Source organism: Hermetia illucens, chromosome 6, assembly GCF_905115235.1.
Source record: "Hermetia illucens chromosome 6, iHerIll2.2.curated.20191125, whole genome shotgun sequence".
Classification (NCBI taxonomy): domain Eukaryota; kingdom Metazoa; phylum Arthropoda; class Insecta; order Diptera; family Stratiomyidae; genus Hermetia; species Hermetia illucens.
The window spans coordinates 54,954,495-54,977,237 of NC_051854.1; the positions used below are offsets into that span (position 1 = coordinate 54,954,495).

The 22,743-nt window shown below is 40.4% G+C and overlaps 3 protein-coding genes across 3 annotated transcripts; 1 reads left to right on the forward strand and 2 right to left on the reverse strand.

The window, feature by feature from the left end:
- Positions 1 to 3,664: 3,664 nt before the first annotated feature.
- LOC119659744 lies at positions 3,665 to 4,359 on the reverse strand. The gene is made up of 2 exons (XM_038068006.1): positions 4,204 to 4,359; positions 3,665 to 4,144 (listed from the first exon to the last, which is right to left on the reverse strand). The coding sequence occupies exons 1-2, from the start codon at positions 4,222 to 4,224 to the stop codon at positions 3,833 to 3,835; spliced, it is 333 nt and encodes a 110-aa protein (XP_037923934.1). The 5' UTR covers positions 4,225 to 4,359; the 3' UTR covers positions 3,665 to 3,832.
- LOC119659743 (protein arginine N-methyltransferase 1) lies at positions 4,317 to 15,441 on the forward strand. Its single transcript, XM_038068005.1, has 6 exons — positions 4,317 to 4,453; positions 4,737 to 4,966; positions 5,024 to 5,144; positions 13,956 to 14,284; positions 14,415 to 14,602; positions 14,659 to 15,441. Exons 1-6 carry the CDS (start codon positions 4,441 to 4,443, stop codon positions 15,350 to 15,352), a joined length of 1,575 nt encoding a protein of 524 aa, XP_037923933.1. The 5' UTR covers positions 4,317 to 4,440; the 3' UTR covers positions 15,353 to 15,441.
- A 4,999-nt stretch (positions 15,442 to 20,440) lies between these two features.
- Positions 20,441 to 22,594, reverse strand: LOC119659967 (chromatin assembly factor 1 p55 subunit). The gene is made up of 3 exons (XM_038068327.1): positions 22,442 to 22,594; positions 22,228 to 22,316; positions 20,441 to 21,834 (listed from the first exon to the last, which is right to left on the reverse strand). Exons 2-3 carry the CDS (start codon positions 22,247 to 22,249, stop codon positions 20,567 to 20,569), a joined length of 1,290 nt encoding a protein of 429 aa, XP_037924255.1. The 5' UTR covers positions 22,250 to 22,316; positions 22,442 to 22,594; the 3' UTR covers positions 20,441 to 20,566.
- Between the last annotated feature and the right edge of the window lie 149 nt (positions 22,595 to 22,743).

The window sequence follows — 22,743 nt, forward strand, 5'->3', positions numbered from 1 at the left end:
TTGAAGTCCCCATCCCGAACAAGAAGAAATCAGAGGAAAAAGGGCGGAACGTGAGATTGCTACTGACGGGAAAACAGTGACAGAAAAATAACAGAGGATATCATATCATTGTATAAAGCATAACACGGCTCAAAATATTGCTTCTTAGCAGCAATTTGACAGAACAACAGCAGAACACCAATAGAAAATTCCCTCTTCGCGATGCACAGTCCTTGAGAGGCATTTTAAGATCTGCCTATATAACGATCCACTGAAAAATTCATTTTGATTTGGAGGTAGAGTTTGCACAGTGTAAATTCGCATGTGATTTAGAATTAAAATTAGTATTAAATAGAAGTTTTGAATAGTTTTCGAACTGAAGGTGAAGATATTCATTTCTGTGTGAATGATAATCTGTTATTGAACTGAAATAATAAAAAACTTGTTGTTTCTTTTTCGTTGGTGTAGATATTTATTCAACAAGAACTTGTTAGCACTGATGAAGGGAACAAGTGGTTCCCGAAATATCGGTATTTGCAAGAATAAATATCCACACCAACGAAAAAGAAACAAGTTTTTTTATTATTTCAGATAATGAATCGTTGGAAACACCGCATAATTACACTCTGTTTTTGAAGTCTTGTAGATCATGTTCGTCTGATAGTCAGGAACAAATTGTTGATAAATGCCGGTATTAAATATTATTAAATGCCGGAATGAATTCTTCCGTTTGTGATTTTTCTAGTAACCATCTGCGACATTCAAAACAAATATATTTGGGGACCATGCCTGCTATTTTTTTCCGAATATAACTGAATATCTGAAAACTTGAGCTCGACATTGGCTTTATCTAAATTGGGTGACGGCCCAAGAATCAAAAACTTGATTGATACTCATTACATATCATCAATTATAGAGCGTTAACATATATGTTGTCTTTTAAATAATTTTAATAGAAACCAGTTACATAATGAAGCTATTTTTTTTATTTATTTACGAATTTATTTACTTATCACATGTAAATATATACACAACTATCTATTTATACTATACATACATTATGTGGTTTTGTAATGGTAACATAAGGGGCCTACACACTACACTTCCTTGTTGCCGGATCGTAGGTGTGCAAAACAGCTGTCGAGAAAGGTTCTGACTACTTAAAATGATTTTAAAAGTTCAACTCCATAAATTAAAGAAATATTGCTTCCCCTCATTCTCAACCCACGCCACACAACTGCTAAAAGGGATAAAAATGTATGGGCTAACAGCTTCCACATTTCGAAAATATTTTGCTACCGAACCATCAGTAACACCTCCGATAGGGAGCTCCTCACCATGGCATTTGGCTATCGGAAACAGTTTATGAATGTGCGCACGCTCCTCAACAACGGTATCGAAGCCTCCTAGAATCCTCTCTTTTTCCAACTCGAGCGAGAATTCCAGCTGTTGTGACTCTGGAAAGTAGTTTTCTCCTTCTTGACCTCACTGACATTGTGCTTTTGTACTCTAGAAATCCAAGCGCTAGCAGACGCGAATCCGGTGTGAGACTGCTTGTAAAGACTACTGCAAGGCGTACTCTCATGATCTGGGAACCGGTTTTTGGCAAGAGGCTGACTGCAAGATTCCTCTCGAGGTTAAGAATCTAAATTGTGCAGTGCTGCCCCAATGACAATTTCAGATATGTTTGTAAGAATACTAATGACGTAAGCATCAGTGGCTTTTGGAAAACAATTATTCAAAAAAAAATTACGATGAATTTATCGTAAAGGACGAATTTTCTAACGGCAAATATAAAAACTATCATGAACAAATTTTTGAAGTACATAGATTCCTCAAGAAGTCAATATTTGCTAGTTTTCACTCCACCCAGATTGCAGTCTCCAGTGAAAACAACAGCATGAGCACAAACCTTCACAGTTCACGGACGCGGTCAAGTAGCATCACGTCACCTCACTAAGCTGCATCTCAACGCAAATGGTAAAAAATTCAAACAACCCGCCAGAGAATGTTGATTGGGCCACCATCAAAAGTCCCTGGGGTGGATAAAGATTGCGGACTCAACCCAAAAAGTCGTTAGACCTGGCTAGGTACGAAAACGTGGCGGTGGATCGATTCTCATAATGATTTTAAAGTGACTAAAGGAATTCTACCATTGCACTGGTGGAGAGAGCGGAAGCTGCTATAAATAGCAACGGTTGCACCACCATATATCGCATCACAAAAGAATTCGATGGTCTTGTGAACCTGCCAGGGTTACATGCTTTCACCGATATTATTTCTTCTTGTTATCGGTGACGTTCTTCATGCTCAATTGTCTGAAGAACGTGGAGAACTTCAATGGATCATGACGTCTTTTCTCAAACAACTCAACTATGCTGATGACATCTGTTCGCTCTCTAACCAAGTCATGGACCTTAGCTAAATGGATTTGGAAAGCGTGGCAAGTAAATTTAAACTGAAGATAGACACCAAGAAAACTACGGTCTCCAATCTGACGGGTCATGGCACTTTTCCTATTTTTATGAATGGGCGCTATACGCAGTAATAACGCTAGATTCGTTCTCGTTGCCTGCTCTGGGAATTTGAATTTACAGACATTTCAACACCAAGAGCAAATTGAGATTATCCTGTGCTAATCGTTTTTCTGTATTGCTATATGGGAGTAGCAATACAGAAAAATGAATGGAACGTGATCCCGACTGTCAATCCTAAGCTCTAAGCTTTCGTTTACACCGGAGCATGCTGGTCTGACACTATTTCAAACGAAAAACACTGTCGGTTCACTGGCCTGCCACTAATGGGCGACGAAATCCTTACAACACCGTTGCTACTAGCCAGCAAAGCCTATTTCAGCCTACAAAACTGTTCGCTTCGGAACGTTTCACCAAAGCTCTTACAGCGGGCGACAATGATCTTGCCAATCAATTCTCATGTATTCCTTGGAGACTTGGGTTCTTAGCAGGGAAAGTTGCAAACTCTTAGCTGCACTCGAGAGTAGCCTAGATAATGACGAAATTTATTAGCTGTGGAAAAAATCCGGCTCAATAAGCTGCGGTGAGCGGGTCACCTAATGCGTATAGGGTAAGCATGATCCAGCCCGGAAAGTCTACAAAAGCAATATATATGGTAGAAAAAGAAAACGTAGTAGACCCTGCCTCAGATGGACCGATGGCATAGGGCAGGACGCCAAAGAACTTTTAAGAATATCGAATTGGTGGATCTTGCCACAAAGATTGTTTAGGGTTCCTTACTAAGGCAGGCCTAGACCGGATACCGATTGTTGCGCCGACGATGATGATAATGTATCTATCTATCTTCAATTTATGATTATTGACAATCATCAAGGCAGTAAATTCATATATATTGATTTCTGGGAAAAGCAGAGCTGCAGAATGATGTAAAGCGGCGGAATTGTCGAAAAAAATTCAAGAAATCGTAATTACGTAGTTATGGCTTAGGAGGATGAAGGCTCTGAGGTGGTATATACGCTATGATGTCACGATAATTCATTACGAGTATTACGTCAGTAAAAAAATTCAATCAGGTTTAAGGGGAAATCTTCCTGTTTATAGGCCAAAAACCCAATAGATCATCGTAAATGTGTGGAAGTAAGTGTGTATTAGCAATCTTGATTTGTCCTTCGAGCAAATTTAAGGATATAGTCTCAAATAAAATCAATACGTAATGTGATAAGAAATTAAATCGATGTTTATTTAGCCTAAAAGTTTGGGAGCATTAAGATTCAACCACATTCATACCAATTTACGTCTACAAACAAACTTAACACTAACTAATTTGCACTTTTATTCGACAGTCAGTTAATATCTTTTCTTCAGTTTTGTGTATAAAATCACTTACTGCCACTCATTTCATTCTTTTTCCGTTGCTTCCGCAAAGCATTGATTCTCGACTGAAAATTATTGCGGAGTTGATTCAGTCTCCCGATCTCTTCTTGCATTTCGATATATTCCAAATAGGATAGTTGATTCGAGACTAGCAGCTCCTTTTTCTGTTCGATTACATTGAAGGCTTCCTGTTGCTTCTCAATCAACTTGCTAACATCGATGTCGCCGACCTCAGGAGCAGCGGGTTCTGCACTTCTTGAATCATTCTCTTTATCCTTTTTCGCCTTTTTGTGCTTTATTTCCTTTATGTCAGGTATCTGAAAGGGTGTCAAATAGTATAAAATGGTATGAGATTAAGAAATGCCGCTTTACTCACCTTTGCAGTTGACTTTTCCATCGTTGCTAATAATTCTCCAAGACATGCAACACTTCAGCCTGGAGCTGTCACATATGTAGCAGCAAACATTGAGCGTGGTAAACACACGTGCTCGCTGACAGTTATCTGACAAACTGGGTTCGAGGAGGATTGGCTTGTTGCTTAGGAAGAATTGTCTATTTAAGAACTTTGTAAACTGTAATTTGCTGCCAGTGGTTTTCAGATCAGGAAGTTACTATGGATAGTGAAGGTTGGTGCCGCTTGCAGTTTTTCTATTAATTCTGGAGCCAAAGTGTAGTGTGAAATTTTTACCGGGAAAAAGGGCTCAGGACACAGAACGCCTCTGGTCTCAAATTATAGTTATTCCAAACAAATATATTGTGACTCCCTATATCACCACAACTAGCAATATTACTCAAATATCTCTAACCTTAGCAAGCCTTTCTTGGCCCTCCTTCAAACTCTAGATAGACACTAACCAAGATAGCTTAATGATTTCCCTCAAAATAAATAAATTTTTAATTTCAATCCAGAGACTACTAACGGAGGTCCGCCAGTCATAAAAATGGATCAGGATTGGAATTCAGATGGCGATGACTGGAGTGAAGAAGCAGACGATGATGCAGAGCCAACAAAATGCCTTTTTTGTGAGGAGGTATCCCCTTCGGTAGAAAGTGCGATTAAACACCTTCAAGTTAAACATCGCGTTGATTTATTGGAACTGAAACGAAAGTTTCTAATGGATTGCTACTCGTACATAAAGGTCAGTTCACAAATATGTCCAATTTCGAAAAGAGTTAATCATGGAATTCAATTTCAGATGATAAATTACATTCGAATTAACAAAAGCCAAGATAGTGAGTTCCGTAATGCAGACACACCTTTTTGGGATGATAAGAAATATTTGAAACCCGGCGACTATGAGCCTTGGCTGACATTTGGTGAGTAAACTTTAAAGATCAGAATTTCTTCTGTCTTTATTCTGTTGTTTTTCTCTTCCACTAAGGATAGGAGTAAGATTTTATTCATAAGTCTCATAATACTATTCTGTAGGAACAGATCAAACATTGAATCAACAGTAAGTGCCTTTGCCTAAATCAGGTTTCAGACACATGGCGTAATAAATATTATCGTCATGAAAGGCGCAATAACTGGTCTAGGTCTACCTTAACACAAAATTTCGATATTCCTAAAAGTTGCCTGGCGCCTGATCTACCCCGCTCCATCTGAGGCAGGGTCTGCCACGTTTCCTATTTCTGCCATAAATATTGATTGCCTTATAGAATTTCCTGGCTGGATCATCCTCATCGATACGAATTAAGTGGCCCGCCCCCCAGAATCTCTTGAACCGGATTTTATCCACAACCAGGTCGTGGTATCGCTCTTAGATTTAATTGCTACATAGACTACGAAATCGCCCATCTTCTTGAGGAGGCTAAAAATTCTTCGGAGGACTCTTCCCAGCATGGCTAACAGTTCGCAATTTTTGTTACTAAGAACCAAAGTCTCCAAAGGATACATGAGGTCCGGAAATACCAAAGAGCTTTGACCCTATGGTGAGACGTTTCAAACAGAACAACAACTGTGCGCGGATTTCGTCGTCGTTGGTGTTATCGGTTGTGATTTTCGACCCTAGGTAGGAAAACTTATCAACGGTGTCAAAGCTGTAGTCTCCTATCTTTATTGTTCTCATTTGACTAGTATCATTTGATCCTGTTGCTTCTTTGGTTTTTGATGCTGACGTTGCCCCCGTTTATTTTGGTTTACTTTCATTAATGTGCAGCCCAAGATCTCGCCCACCCTGCTCAATCTGGATGAAAGCAGTTTATACATCTCTGGTTGTTCCTCCCATGATGTCGATATCGTCAGCATACGCGAGTATTTGTGTAGCGGCGGCTACGTTAAACGCAGTAACACGTCGCCTTACAATTTTCAACCCGCTCAGCAGGCGTTGCTCGACACGGTCGCGAAGGTGTTGGTTCTCTCCTTACTCCGTTCAAACATGTTAATACCGTAAATTTTGCGACTGGTTTCGCGAACTTATCTGCACTTACGGCGACAGGGAGGTGAACGTTAGCCTCAGATTACACCGAACATTTTCATGGCGATTCATTTGGGCGGACATTAGCACCCCCATTGTAGGCGCAGACTTGGTCGACCTACAGAATAAAGGCTCTATAGACCCCGCAACCTCTTTCTAGTCGTTGTGAAAAATTTCCACCTGCGCAAACGACACTCTTTCTATTGTTTTCGAGTACATTACCGACGGCATTCGCCCACTCCTCCGGAAATATCGCGACATTACTACTGAAAGTAGTTTCTCCCAACCGGGTAAGCACGATGTGCAGCAATACATCAACACTACCGGCTCCCCGATCTTCTCAAAAGGGCATTCCCATCACCTCAGAAACTAGCTGTTGCAAAAAAAAAGAGTTCAATGATCTCATGAAACAGCTTCCAATAGCTGTTGGTCATCTCCACTCCATAAGGTCCCGAGGCCAAACGGCGAATGACTTTGCGCAATCACTAACAAACTGTCATTTTCACGAACTTGCATCTGGCCAAGGCGTATCACCAAATCCCTGTTGCTCTCGAAAACATACCGAGAACGGCTATCTGCACATCTTTCGGACTCTTAGAGTTTACCACATTTGGCTTGTGTAACGCAGCGCAGACATTTCAGAGATCACTCTGTCCTACGAAACTCAAACTTCTGCTTCGTCTACATGGATGATGTTTTGGTCGCCGCTTCTTCCGAATCTGAGCAATGTCTCCTTGAGGCCGGGTTCGTCCTAAACGTTGAAAAATGGAGATTCCTACAGAAGTAGGTAAAATTTCTCGGCAACAAGATCACCCCTCACGGAATTGAAGCAGACCCAGCGAAGATTGAAGTGATCAAAAACTTTCCCCTGCCATTATTTGACATGTTAAACTTCTATCGTCGTTTCCTGCACAAGACCGCTCATCATCAAGCGATCCTCAACGCTTACTTGTCTGGGTCCAAAACAAAAGATTCCCGTGAGGTTGCGTGGTATACTGAGGCCGTTCAGGCGTTTGCCCAAAAGCTTACTGATACTCCTCTACTGGCATTTCCCCGGCCAGAAGATGCATTTACATCAGCATCATGGGTCACTTTTTACAGGTCAGGTTATCGCGAGAGTGATCTGTCGCTTTTACCTGACATTGCATGTTGGTCCGGTTCAACCTCAGCAGTCTTATCAATTTGGTCACGATATTGAATTCTCTCATGCCATGCCATCATAGGCCGCTGCCTTTGTCAGGCAATGATTCACCATCCAACACCTTGGTATAATTGTCCGCCTTCATATTCATCAGTTCGGTTGTAATTCTCTCGGTTCCTGGCAACTTATGATTCTTATGCGGATGAATTGCACTGTTTCTTCCACACTTGATGGTGGCAGCATTTGTCCGCCGTCTTCATTTGACGGGACCTCCAACTCGCCGAAATTCTGATTGTAGAGTAGTTCACCAAAGTACTCAACCCAATGCTGAAGCATTGGTTATATCCATACGATCGGAAATCGAATATCCCTCTTTGTCTCGTTTGTAAAACTACCGCTCTTGGTGCATTTGCTCCATGTATTTTCGAGTTAGCAAACCTATTGTTTTTCCCAGGCTTCCTTTTTCTGTTTGTGAAGTCACTTCTCCACTCAGTGGAGTTCGTAATAGGTCTCTGCGCGTGCCCGCATTGTTTGAGGGCGCAGCATTCTTCCGTTCCGTTGCTAGGGTAAATTCATCGCCGCACTAATAGTTGCGACCTTTTTTGCAACTCTGTCCAAATATGCTTGTGACCGTATCAACGACGACGTTCTTCAGATAATTATGAAGATCATTTGTCGATGCTTCAACTCCGTGAACTCTTTTAACAGCACTAATTGCATTCCCCCTTATAGATGGTACAGAGTTGTTTGTTACGGATGTTTTCAGTGTTCATTCTCACTTGATTTTCCGAAGGTATTTTAGGCGGTATTCCTAGTTTCAAATCTGAAGCACCATGACAACGGAATAGTGAACCGGGTCTGAGATGATCACCTGAATACGCGCTCCGTCAATAATTGAATGTTAAAATCTCCAAGCATGATATTGACATCATAGTTGGGGCAGACTTTGAAGATCCATTCTACTGCCTCATAGAAGGTATCCTCCAACTCTACCATCTCTGTAGTAGTATGAATGTTAATTAGGGCATAGCCTGTCGCTTACGTTTTCGAAGCCCATAACAGCAGGTTTCATGATTAAGAAGCACATCTCTTGTAATGCTGTTCCATCAGCATTATTTTGGTACATGGTATGGCTAGCTGCTTGACAGCTCCTGTATTCTTCAGAAAGCGCACCTTCCATGAAAAAATGCTCAAATCGTTAGTCCGTTTCCGTTGTCGGATTCGCCGTTGTAATAACCATCCAGTCCAAGGCTCCTTAAGTAATGAACCAATTTCGTTAAAACATTTTTTATTGGAATTAAAGTTAATTCATTATAAACATTTCTCTGGCCGCGTTTGAGAGAAGAATCCTCCGAAGAATTTTTGACCTCCTACATGAGGATGGACGATTCCATTTCCTACATAACAACGAAATCTGTGAGCGATACGACGACCGTTTGGTTGTGGATAAAATCCGGCTCAACAGGTGCGGGGGTCACCGAATCCCTATGGATGAGGATGTGTCCAGCCCAGAAAGTCTGTAAGAGATCTATGATAGAAAAAGAAGACAAGGCAGACGCTGCCTGAGATGGAGCGATGGCGTAGGTCAGGACGCCAGACAGTTTTCAGAGGTATCGAATTAGTGGACCTCGACACAAAACCGAGATGTCTGGAGTTAGGTTGATGCCCCGTTGATGATGATGACGACTTCTCTGATTATGGCAATCATAAATTAAGGCTACACAAAATCAAACAATCACAACGGAGTCTAATAGAAGTCAAGTATGCAATCCATGAAAGCAAACAACTAATCTATTTTTTTTCTTAATTTTTTCTCTTGTTGTCAAAAATTGAAAAAGCATGAATTACTTTCTATCCGTCTTCATGGCCGTCATCCTGACAAGTAGTCGCGTTGCTCAGGCGGCTGTGTTCCAAGTTGCTCAGTCGTGTTAAGCTGCGGAGCTCCGTCGAATCTCCGCCAAACCGCTCACACACTACAGCGCCTCTATACACTTTTTGGCTGGCTTCATAACATCGGTTTTCCATATAAGGTTGTAGCCCTACCGAACCCCCAACCTGGATGACTAGTTGGTACAATTTGTCCCGTTTTGAAGCGCGGGAGATTCACCTTCATCCTTTTGCGCCTGCAGCTTTCCGTTAAGAAACAAGTCCCAGTCATCAGCACGTGGAGATGGAAATATAGTTGGGTAGTAGAACTATTGGTGTTGGTTCAACAGGCATTTTCCTGGCTTCAATTTTATTCTGTACATTCTTCCGAAGGCCATCATGACTCTTGCAAATGTTTCTCCAAAATGCGGTTTAACTGATTTGCTAATTTATTTTCAAATTTCGATTGAAAAACATTGGCTATTCGTTTTCAATATTTTGGAATCGCAGAACCCAATTCTGAGGGTTGAAAATGATTACCATGAGCTACTAATGCGTATAAAATGCAAAAGAAAAATTTATTATTTCAGTTATTGAACAAAAACCAATGAAGAAAATTAAATATTAGTAAAAAGCTTCAAAATTTGAACTGAATGAATGCTATGATGCTATATTTTCTATATTTTGTAATGATTGTTTTTATTACGGAATGGGTATCTATGACTAAATAACCATCCGGGCTTGCAAGACTAGATCGATAAAAGGCGACTGGAAACCACGAAGCTGTCCAGGTTTTGGGATTGCGATTAGGGTACTGCTGCGATGAGAAAGGTGAAGAGCTTTGGTGGTAGTAGCGGATGCTCATGCTGTTTTCCAAAGCCTACAATATCCGCATTGATGTTTTAACCTCTGTAGCTCCACGGAACCATAACAAAAAAGCTATCTTTAAAATGCGTATTCTTCAAATCGGTGCCGAACATCACCGTAGTTCCGTAACCTAATCAGCCGACAGTAAGGAATCATCAAGTTGCACCTAACATACAATATTCCATAGTAGTGCAATCTAATTCTTCACCTTGTCTCAGGCTGCTCCGCTGACTGCTTGAAGTATACTGGACAACCAAGCTTTTAGGTTCTCGCACTGTAATACTAGTTGTCGGCAGTCCATACACAATGAGAATGGTGAAATGCATAATAGCTCTCTGTGTTGATGGGAATAGCCCACGTCGTAGAGTTTCAATCAGTTTCGACGTCGACATGGGGCACTCGAACCGCTATAGATCTCCGGAAAATTCGTCGAAGCCCTCATCTAGCTGTTCCGTCCTTCTCCGCATCAGCTTCCTCAGGTCATAATCATCGCACAGCGCAGATTTCAGCAGGTCTAAATTCAACTGGGCAATGGATCGGTAATGCCACCAGTACCCATTAGTTCCCTTCGGATACTACCTTGTCGTGGTGGGGTCGCATGTAGGATTTGGTTTCAAAGATAGAGGACGCGACTCTGGAAGACGAGTACACGATGAGGGTGTTCATGGATATTGAAGAGCCTTTGACTGTTCGCCTTCTCAAAATTTGGTGTAGCTGTGTGGTGGGTGTGTGCTGTGGGGTGGGTATTGATCACCACCTGACAACAGAAGCAACTAAAGACTACCATGAGAAGATGTGTCATCGCACCTCCTGTGGAGTATGTTGAGCTTATGTGGATGCCGTGCCTGTGCTCACTGTTAGTCGAGATTTCGGACAGGTGTATAGAAATATACAACGCGCCCATGATTTCATTGATAGTTGGTACCTAAGGCGTCGCTTTTCAATAAATCCAGAAAAAAAACCACAGTGATCTTATTTACAAAAAGAACTGAATAATCTTTGCCTTCCAGAGGTGAGGGGCTATTCTAGATAAGAACTTCTTGGAAACATACATATGGGGGTAAAGATGAAACGAGCTCTCGCAGAGTTTTCTTTGTAAACTGGCCTCAAAACAATAGCTGTATGTCTGAGTATCACCAGTGTCATGAGCACGACATTCGGCATAGCTTTAAGTATACCACTTAATTTGCAGCCCTTTGAATTATTTTTTCACTGCAATGAGAGCATCTCATAGACTAATTAAATTAAATCTATGAGGAAACGGGCATGTAGGCACAGAGCAGGGAAAAATTATTGGGAGAAATGAATCTAGCTTTCGCAGCGCCTTCTAATGCGCCGGATCCCCATTTATCTGTTTAGTAAAAGATATGGAGTTATCCTCAAACACAGAGAAAACTACGCCGAACCAGAAGAATACGTGGCAGGATATATATATACTACTTTCTACACCGATGATTCAAAAACAGAACAGCTTCTAGGACAGCCTACTTTTCGAATAAAAAGGAAAAGTGGGCTTTTCCCTTGAGACAATATGCAACCGCCTTTCAGACTAAAGTGATTGTGATTCTAAAGGAAGCAATCTAGGTGATTGATGAACGGTTGAAGGGCAGTTATTGAAGGCAATAAATAGTCCTTGGTCAAAAAAATCGTCCAGCAATGTAGAAAACGAATGAAATCTATTTTTAGTTTCAATATAGTTTAACTTTTCTGGTAGAGCGAAATTAAATTTCGCATGCCTTAGCAAAAGAGGGTTCAATTTCATCCATACCTAGACCGGAACCAGCAATTGTTTATCTCGACTTCGTAAATGCGGTCAGGTTGATTCTGGTCAAAGTCGATAAAAATGGATTTCAAGCGAGAATAGGGGAAAATGAGTCCAAAGAAGGATGTCGAAATCATACTTATAAATAGACAACTTTCAATGACAACCAAATTAGGGAAGTATTGTAGAAGGATGGAAGGAGGTATCCGAAAAGTCGATATATTGGGTTGGGGAAAAAGAAATGTCGTGTTTTGTCAATAGATGAGACACTTACGCATATCTTGTGTTGTACGGGGTCATTCTTTACGGTGATTTGAAGACGACAATCTGTGTGTTGTGATCGTACATTTCAGAGTCAAGTTATAGCGCATCAAAAATGGAGTCCACCAAGCAAGAAATTCATCATATTTTACGTTACGACCGAAAAAAATTGTGAAGTTTATGGGCCCGATACTGTAATGATTCGCACAGCACAGCGGTGGTTCGATCGATTTCGTTCTGGTGTAGTGGATGTCGAAGATACACCCCGTACTTGTAGGCCAATCGTCGTAGAAACCGATAAAATCGTCGAAATCATCCGAGTAGACCGGCATTTGAGCATTCGCTCGATTGGCCAGGAACTGGGTATAAACCATAAAACCGTTTGGAACAATTTGCAGAAGATTGAATTCCAAAAAAAGCTAGATGTTTGGGTGCCACACGAGTTGACGCACAAAAATCTCTTGGACCGAATCAACGCCTGCGATGCACAGCTGAAACGGAAAGAATTCGACCCATTTTTGAAGCGGATGGTAACTGGTAATGAAAAGTGGATCACGTACTACAACCTCAAGCGAAAAAGTTCGTGGTCGAAGCGCGGCGAGCCGGCCCAAATCATCGCCAAGCCAAGTTAGCCTCAAAAGAGGGTTGCGAAAACTGGCTGTCTGAGTTTTTTGCAAATAATAAAGGGGGGTTCTATAAAGGGGGGATAATGAAGTTGTCTTTTAAATGGCAACAAGTTTGCGAACAAAACGGCGCATATTTGACTTAAATCGGATAATTCTAAGTATGTTAAATAAAGCGTCAAATTTCGATCACAAATACGACATTAGTTTTTCCCCAACCCAATATATAGAATCAATAACAACTAAAGAATTCACCAGAGTACGATCAAATCTACAGGATTTAGTCCACTTGATTCTATTGACAACCAAAATGATTTCGTTTTTGTTTGGAAGAGTATTTCATATTCGCCCGTTACCTTGGCTAGCCATCTCGCATTCAGGTCCCCTTTGGGAGGTAGCCGATCACCAATGTTGTTCTCTGGTGGACTATTTAAGATATATCTCCTATGCAACAAAATCATTTTCTCGCTGCCAAACAATAGCCTGGTCGCAAATGGGACTTGTGTTGAACTTGGGAGGTAAAGTGCTCCTCATTTGCAAACGAACGTGACGAAACACGGTCTCTTTCAAGAGCACTAATACTCCTGTTGTTGTCCTTATCCAGAAATAATTCTTAAATCAATTGCTGATCGCGATATGGTCGATCTGATTTGATGTTCATTACCGAAACCGAAACCCGACTAACTTTATAGCACCCGCTGTGCTTTCGCATGCTCCTTCACTTGTGCATTTGAGGTCTCTATTGAATAAATGCATTATACAAGCGTGAAGTATGATTAGTATGGATCAAAAATTACTTCACTCGATTTTAGAATTTCAATTCGGTTCAAGCTAAACAATGTATTTATTTTATGTATTATTATTGAAGAGGATAAGTGTATTTCAATGACTGAAAACCAACAAGTCCGCCCGTATTCACGAGCATCTTAAATTTAGAAATTTCTAGGTTGCTAACCCACAGATTTTTATCCCTTTTAGTCACTTTTTACCACAACCGAAAAGAATTTGAATGAATTATTTATTCGCAATCCATAGAGGAGTCGGTATCTTTGTGGGTCTTTGATGCGTTAAGTTAATATTGATTCCTAATTATAGCACATGAAAGTTGTGGATTTTCTATTGATGTAATATTTATTCGTAGCTTTAAAAAAAAATTTCACATTGCCTATTCCTTGAACATTTCCTGCATAGATTTCGAATCATTTGGGGAAAACATTCCTGCATCGCAAGAGAAGCAGAAATTGGTATATGCATTTGACGACTTCGAAAGTATGAAAGCATTAGTACTTCGTTTAGAAGATGAATTAAAGGATAAGAACACACTTTTGCAACAAGCGGCTCAAGACATCGGGACGATGCGATCTGGCTTCCAAAATTTGGTTGAAAAAGAGCCAAATCCAGAAACTGCTGACAGCAAAAGCAAAGAATCGGGAAATAGTGTAGGAAGTATACCGCTGGAACGGGACAGCAACTATTTCAGCAGCTACTCTCACTACGGAATTCACCATGAAATGTTGTCGGTGAGTTGAAGAATTGAATTGAGTTGAATTTCGCCCATCCTTCCTAGTCCCATTAGATTCGTTTCAAAGTTTTTCTTGTTTACTATGATAAAAAATATTCTATATAATTCGAACTTTTTTTCATTTTCAGGATGAAGTTAGGACTTCAAGTTACAGAGACGCTTTATTAGGAAATGCTGAGTTCCTTAAGGGAAAGACTGTATTAGATGTGGGTTGCGGCACTTCCATCCTATCTATGTTTGCCTCGAAAGCGGGTGCCGAGGTTGTAGTAGCTATTGATAATTCTGATATTATCTACCAAGCCATGGAAATATCTAAGTAAGGATACAGCTTATTTGATTTTTTTCCAAACGTTAACTTTTCTACTTCTCCAGGACAAACAATTTCGAGAATATAAAATTCGTGAAAGGTCGCCTTGAAGATACCGAATTGCCAATAGATAGATTTGATGTGATTGTATCCGAATGGATGGGTTACTTTTTAATATTCGAAGGCATGCTGGACTCAATTATTTATGCACGCGACAAACATCTTAAGCTTGGCGGCACATTACTTCCAAACCGGTGTAACATCAGCATAGTCGGACACGGAGATGAAGCGCGGCACCAACACTACATAAGCTACTGGAAAGACGTTTACGGGTTCGACATGTCTTGCATGCAAAAGGAAGTGTTGCGCGAGGCAATGATTGATATTGCAAAACCTGAATTTGTTTTGACTGAACCAGTTGTGATAGTTGATTACGATTTGATGAAAGTTGATGTGAACTATTCTAATTTCTCATTTAACTTCAATCTGTTAGTCCTGAAGGATGGACGCATGACATCAATTGTCGGATATTTCGACACTTTCTTCGATTTGCCGAATAAAGTTTGGTTTTCAACTTCACCTGAAGCTAAAACTACGCACTGGAAACAAGTTACATTCTTTTTTAAAGATCCTGTCGATGTTAAAAAGAATGACCAGATCAAGGGAACGATAACTTGTAAACGGAGTATACGGGATAAAAGATCGCTAACGGTTCGAATTAAGATCTTCGATAAGGATTATACTTATAATTTAGATTAGAATAATGGAAGTAAATTTAAATGTGAAATGAATTATTCACATTGAATCACGTATTAAATCAAATATATCGGAGTCATTTGTATTTCAAACACAAACGCAATTTTTTTACTTGAATCCTTCAACTTAGAAAACTTTTTGTTCAGCGATTGAAGAATCTTAAGTCCGCATCCGCTTGATGTCGGACCGGACAAAATGGAGAGCAACTTGTTTGTGTGTATGGTGGGGGAGATCAACTTACTCCCACTCTTTTTGGGCTTACCATCCAAGGTTCAGAAATTAAAAGGGGAACGAAAACGGCTTACAGTTTCGTAACATTAGAGACATTTGAAAACCGAAATTGATTTAATAACCAATCATCAAGGTGACGATTTCGGGTAAGCTGAGATCTCATCATCAACGGCGCAACAATCGGTATCCGATCTAGGCCTGCCTTAATAAGGAACTCCACACATCCCGGTTTTACACCGAGGTCCACCAATTCGATATCCCTAAAAGCTGTCTGGCGTCCTGACCTACGCCATCGCTCCATCTTAGGCAGGGTCTGCCTCGTCTTCTTTTTCTACCATAGATATTGCCCTTATAGACTTTCCGGGCTGGATCATCCTCATCCATACGGATTAAGTGACCCGCCCACCGTAACCTATTGAGCCGGATTTTATACACAACCGGACGGTCATAGTATCGCTCATCGATTTCGTCGTTATGTAGGCTACGGAATCGTCCATCCTCATGTAGGGGGCCAAAAATTCTTCGGAGGATTTTTCTCTCGCCTGGTGAGTGCATAGGCGCTTGCCTTATTGACATGGAGAAGGCCTTTGATAACGTCTGGTTGGATGGACTGATTTTCAGGTTCCTGAAGAATGAGTTTCCCAGCCACCTCGTAGGAATGATGTGTAGTATGCTGTATGGCAATGCTTTGTTATTACGGACGGAAATCTCACTACTAGTAGAGAATTTTATGTTTTGAATGGATTACAGCAAAAGACAATGACTGCACCTACACTTTTCGCAGTATTTACCGGCGAATTACTCAATTTGTTCGAGTTTAATAAATCTCCTAAAAGGTAGTTGGTTGCCTTTGCTAACTAAGATGCAAGTTGAACTTCAGAAGATGTTCAATGATATTAAGTTCTTCACGAACAACTGGCGAATGAGAATCAATGGGCAAAAGTGTGTTTTGAAATCCTTGGCGTACGCCACTAAGAACTCGAGAAGAATTGTCGCTAACGAGGATAGTCCTGAGCGCATTCTTCATAAGAAGTGCGTTAGATACCTGGGTGTGCGTCTTGACGAGTGTCTCCAATTTAACGAGCACGTTAAAATCGCGCTAGAAAGCGCTCGCAAGGCATTCATGTCTCATCGTAGACTCTTTTATGCTCCACATCTTAGCCGGAAGGTTAAGATTATTTGCTCTTACTTTCGTTAAACCGGTGCTCACGTACGGGTGTCCTATCTGGTTTGATTTGAGAGCTAGCCAAATGGAGAAAATAAGGATCTTTGAAACGAAATGCTGCATTATGTAACTAATGAGGTGATGTATGCAGCTGCTGCTGTGCCGAGAATCGACACAGTTATCATCAGATTGATTCGGAATCATATAGTGCGATCTGTTTCGCATGGCGAGAACCCTTGGGCCAGCCGTTCTACCCAAATGATGGTTATTTCGAAAAAACTCTCACGACAGGCTCCATTCCTCCCGAAGCGTTCGTGTATGGGGAATTGTCTAATTCTTGATTCTGCCGCTGATCCGGTTATGTATCATATACATAGGCGGGCCACGGACAAAAGGGATAGAATATCCCCCGAACTTGACTGTGGGGGCTCCGGAATTCGACTGGAGAGAAATTGATATTAAGCAGGATGAAAAAGAAAAATCCTGGTAGTGGTGGTTGGGAGATGCTGGTTAGCGGCGGCCGTGCTCAGTTCTGTCATTTGTTTCTTGGTGGGGCTTTGTAAATATGTACATATTGAACGGGTGCTGCTTTTGCCTCCAGTTGTAACTTATACATATATATGTTATTATTCTTTGTCTCTTTGTAAATATTACAACTGTTATTATCACTCTCCCTATGGATGTTATTAATAATAATAATAATCGTTGGCGCAACAATTCATATTGGATCAGGGCCTTGAAGTGTGTTAGAGCACTTCATTCAAGACCGTAACGGTACACTACAGTATACTGTAGGAGGCAATGTGGTCAGCATTGCGCTCGCAATGACTCGGGTACTCATTCACAGCTGAGTTGACTGGTATCCGACGGCTGATGGATGGATGTTATTGTAATGCGATGGATGATATTGTAAAAAGAAAAGAAAAAAATATATAAACCGAAAAGTAAATAGTTTTAATTATGATAGTTTTAAGAACAATATTTTAAGTTAAAAGTATCTTTTAAAGCGATTAAACATTTATTATTCATGCATTTCATATTTCTTTATCTGCCACTAAGGCCAAGAGAATTCTGTGGCGTTTTTTGAGCATTTCCCGACAACCTATTGTAAAATTAGATTTTTATTTCTTACTGTTTCTCTTCTCTGGCTGTACATCGTTAACCACAGTGGCCGTTACATTTAAGTTATTTTTGTTAGTTTAAAAGATTTTTTTCTTTTGTTCATTTTTCCAATCTATATACTATTGTTACCTATTTCTTAAAAATCAAAAATGATTTTAAAAACAAAAAAGGTCTTGGAACCCAGAATTATACTCAAAGTACACGAATGGGTATCAAATGGCAACTCTATATTTGCGTACGACTCCACTCCTTGTCCAAAGGCTACAAAGAACAAAATTTTTACAAAAAAGGCCAAACAAGAGCTTTTATTCGGCCTGGTAATTCACCGTGACTTAACCCCAATAAAAGTCCTTCAGGATCAATGAAAAACGTAAAATGTTGATGGCGATTAATCATAGAAGCGATGAAATAAAAGGTAACTGCATTAAATGTATTGAAAGTATGTCATGAAGAGTAAGAGTTACCAACAAAAGACGGCTTGACTAAATACTAAATTTTTATTTTATTTTCAACGTAATGAAACTATTTTATGTATATTTCAAATGTCTACTCACTACTATTTGACAATATAAATAATTTGTGATGATTGGTTAAATGTTTGTTATCTTTCCTTGCACATAAACTGAAATTATGTCTGAGTGAAATTATGCGGTGTTTCCAACGATTAATTATATGAAATAATAAAAACCAAAAACTTGATTCTTTTTCGTTGGTGTGGATATTTATTCTGGTAAATACTGATATTTCGGGAACCACTTGTTCCCTTCATCAGTGCTAACAAGTTTGCTCATCTGTAGGCAATAAGGTTGTATTTATACTAGTCTAAATCTATACTATATACTATGATGTTCATTATCCGCCAAAGCCCATACTGCGCTCAATCTGTCAAGCAATTCTTTCGAATTTTTGACGGATTGGTTTCCGTTAATAAACCCCAATTTTTAGCATTCCTCGACCAACCATTTCGCAATGGTGTATGTAGGGGAGTTAGAATCTGCAATAATTTCCCTCATCATTGCCTGATTTGTGCATTTTTGGTTGGCATCTAATTCTAGGTAAAGAGGGGTTTGGCATCCGCAGCCGGGCTGGATTATCAACCACTAGAGAGCATTCTTTGAGGGCCTTCTCTACTCGTTTTATGGATCCTGGTAGCGGGTCGTTCCTTAGTTCGAAGTAGTTTCCTCCAGTCAACTTCTCCATTACTAGGTTATCGTAATGTTGCTTATCCATAATTACGATCGCATTACCTTTGTCCGCTTTTAGGTAGTATACCGGCTTTTTCAGTTCTCGTACGATATTGCCCATGAATTTTATAGCTCCTTCCACGTCTACTACAACGTGTTCAACTGGCAGGTCAGTTTTTACAGCATAGTTCCAACCCTTGTTTAGGAGATCCATTTCCTCCTTGCTGAAACTAATAGATGATCTATTAATAACTTGATTAGGAATAGTACTTACCGTTGGTTTTTCCTGTCTAGTGTGCCGCGAGTTTTTTATCAACAGGCTGAGCTTTTTCCTTAGCAAAGTCCGTTTGCGTTCCTGTTCACATTCGTAACCCCGTTGAATTTTGAAGAAGGTAGATTCCGCACAGTTTTCTGTTGCTGCTAATTGCAAGTGTGCATTATATGCCCTCAGTGTGGTAGATGCTAATTTGGCATGCAGCTTTTTAACACTAGACCTAATTAAGGTTTCTTCGACTGATCTAGTAGGATTAGAGGGTAAACTTAAACCTGACTTAATACTAACCACATGGGACTTGGGCGTAACACCATATTTCAAGCATAAAATTATTATGTACTTTTCAAAGGTGGCTCTAAAAATTTGGCCATCCACTGTAAATAGTACAAGCAACTGCAAGCAGGCCACAGACGCCACACTGCATATCATAGCGGAAGCCCATACAAACTCAACCTGACCATAAAAAGTTTTTCCATTGACGGAAACGTCCCCCGTCTTTAGAAGAAATTATATCGAGGAGATTGTAAATTGTCCTGTTTTTCGTTAGAGAAGTCTGAAAGTATATTTTTAGATCATGCCACATATGGGAAAATTCATTAAACTCCCTTTTTTAAATCCATATATCCTTCTTTCATTCGTATTCTCCCTATGGAACACCATGCAGTATTCAAGGTAATTTTTTTCTTCACTAAAAGTAGCAATTTCATGTACTTTTGAACGTGGGGCGCGGCGTTTTGTCCTTGGTGATACTGCTTGAGACGCTCGTTTGTTTATAACAAGAATTACGCCTAAAGTATTTCGTTAAAGCTGAACCCACCGATTCAAGACTCCCTGTCTCATGCTCGCAAGCCAACGACAAACGCAGAGAATACCAATCGACCTATGCCACACTATAGGAAACTGAGTAGTTGGATCTGCACAACTAGCTTTTAGAAACGAGACTATGAAGCTCGTTTGAATGTTGTTTTTTAAACAACAGTAGGGTTGTTGTGAAAGTACCTCGATTTATAACAAAAGGACCCAATCACTTTCAAGTAGTATTCGCCGGACAGTATTTAGTGGCCGCCTGTCCTACAGACGGTTTATCTTCCGCTTTCTATCATCGAAATGAATAGTGACCTTTTTTTTGTTGAATTTATTCAATGCCTCGATCTTCTGCATCAAATCATACATAAAATGGAATACATTAAAAAAACATGTTTCAAAATAACTTAAATTAATTGTATATATCCCGCATAAAATTAAGCGGTCCCCGCTTCCACTTCGGTTGCCGGCATGTCAGGCTCTTCATCATTGTAGATATTCTCCGCCATTTGCCACACTTGCATGATATTATCCTCTGACACGGAACAAATAACCCACGGCTCATTGGGATTCCACGAGAAGTCCGAAATTTTGGCGGTGTGTCCGCCATGGATAAACAGCAACTCTGGTGGTCCATCTTCTGCGTCTTCAGCACTTTGCTCTTCACCGATTTTCGATAGATCCCACACATGAAGACGACGGTCAGTTCCGGACGATGCCAATATTGTTTCGTTATGGGGAGACCATTGTACCTGGAAGATTTCGTCTTTATGTGACTCGAATGAATGTAGTTTCAGCTTCAAGTTCCGTAGATCCCAGAGCGCCACAGTTTTATCTGCAGAGCCAGTGGCCAGAATGTATTCCGAGTACGGATTAAAGCTCAAACAATTGACTTCAGCTGTGTGAGCGTCGACTGTGTGCGATGGTTTCGTTGTGTTGTTGCATCGAGTATCCCAAATCATGAGCTTCTGGTCGTCCGCCACCGAGCCGAACAAAGACTCGTGGAGAAGATGCCACGCGACATCTTCCACTACGGCTGTATGTCCAGTAAATATATTCTTCGCATCAATAACTCTGTGTTCCTTTGGAGTAGCGTTTATGTCCCATAAGCAGATAGTATGATCGTCACTGGCAGAGAGTAAATAGCCATTCAAATTCGGGTTCCATGAAAGGCCATATCCTTCTTTCTGATGTCCGCGTAAACGCAAGTCCGGATGACACTCCCCACTAGGCTCTGGTTTGCTTGGATGCTTTGTATAATCGAAAACAAGCACATCACTCGAGGGTGTCTTGGTGGCAATTACGCAAGCATTTTGTGGCATGTAACGAGCTCGATTCACCTCCCCCTCGTGATTTATCTTGATTTCTATCTCGATTTTACCGGAAACCGATCCAAAGCCTCCAAACTCTCCTTTTTCGTTGTCATAGTGCGACGCATCAAATTGTGCGTCTTCATTTGGTAGTTGGACGCTGGCGATGAGAAGGTGATTCTGCTCGTCGGATGTGTGAGTACCAAGGATCAGTCGGTGAACTGAGTAGTCCTTGCCCTCTTGCTTTGTGACATCAGGAAGCCATTGAGCCGTGAGCGATGGCCATTCCAGGGCGTGGGTCATCACCAAATCGTAGAGAAAAGGAGTGTTTTTCTTCCATATTTTGTATTCCTCGTTGATAACGCGCTCCTCGACGGCGTCATCAAACGATTCCGCTGGGAAAAACAAAGAAGGAAAATGTTCAGTCAGAAATACTTATTTACTTAATACTATTGGGTTATATGGGACTCAATAGAGCTGTTAATCGTGTAATCAACAATGAATAACTCATTGACAATCAGTGTAACCCGCAACGCTAAAGGCTTTCATCTTTCCCTATCTGTCTTGGAACCGATCATCTCCTCGCTGGCAGAAGGTAAATTGGAGAAATATAAATGCAAACAAGTTGCTTCACGTGGAAAGGCCGTTGGTTCGACATATTCCTAATGCTCCCGCCGATAACCTAGCGAGCTTCGTTCAGGACGACAGGCTTCGCATTTTCCATTCATCTACTCCACATTGCCAGTCTTACACCTAGTACGCAAATAATCAAGGAAATACAGACTCACCATTGTCACCGCGGTCCGTCATTTGTGGTTCTTATTCAAAAATAATCTTCAAACGCAACGAAGCTCCTCTTAGCGCCAAAACCAGACGCCTGTCAAGTGGAAAGGTGAGAACAAACCGAACATCAGATCAAAATATTTCGAAATATAAAAATCCAACACAACGAATTTTGCATGCACGATCTTAAATGAATAACATCCAACATATTTCACTTACGGTTAACTTCTGAAATTGTAATTCTTGCAAAGACTCAAGATCCTTCAGAAAACACCACCACTCGCCCTCGTAAATATACCGGGTATGCACATGAAGTTGGTTGATGTTGAAATGGTTAACAATACAAGACATTTTAGATTCAATTATTCTTTAATTTGGTTGAGAAATTTATTTTCCCTTTCAAATATCAATTACTAACTACAAATAAATATCTATTTTAAAATTGAAAAGATAAATTTATTAAATTTTTATTTTATATCCACATCCCGATCCTTACAATTAGCTACGATAACTTATTGATC

Coding starts and splice junctions, on each gene's coding strand:
- LOC119659744 (XM_038068006.1), bottom strand. CDS start 4,224: ATGGAAAAGTCAACTGCAAAG. Junction 4,145..4,203: donor TGGAAAAGTCAACTGCAAAG/GTGAGTAAAGCG, acceptor ACACCCTTTCAG/ATACCTGACATAAAGGAAAT.
- LOC119659743 (XM_038068005.1), top strand. Junction 5,145..13,955: donor TGAGCCTTGGCTGACATTTG/GTGAGTAAACTT, acceptor TTTCCTGCATAG/ATTTCGAATCATTTGGGGAA. Junction 14,285..14,414: donor TTCACCATGAAATGTTGTCG/GTGAGTTGAAGA, acceptor TTTCATTTTCAG/GATGAAGTTAGGACTTCAAG.
- LOC119659967 (XM_038068327.1), bottom strand. CDS start 22,249: ATGACGGACCGCGGTGACAATG. Junction 21,835..22,227: donor GACGGACCGCGGTGACAATG/GTGAGTCTGTAT, acceptor TGTTTTTCCCAG/CGGAATCGTTTGATGACGCC.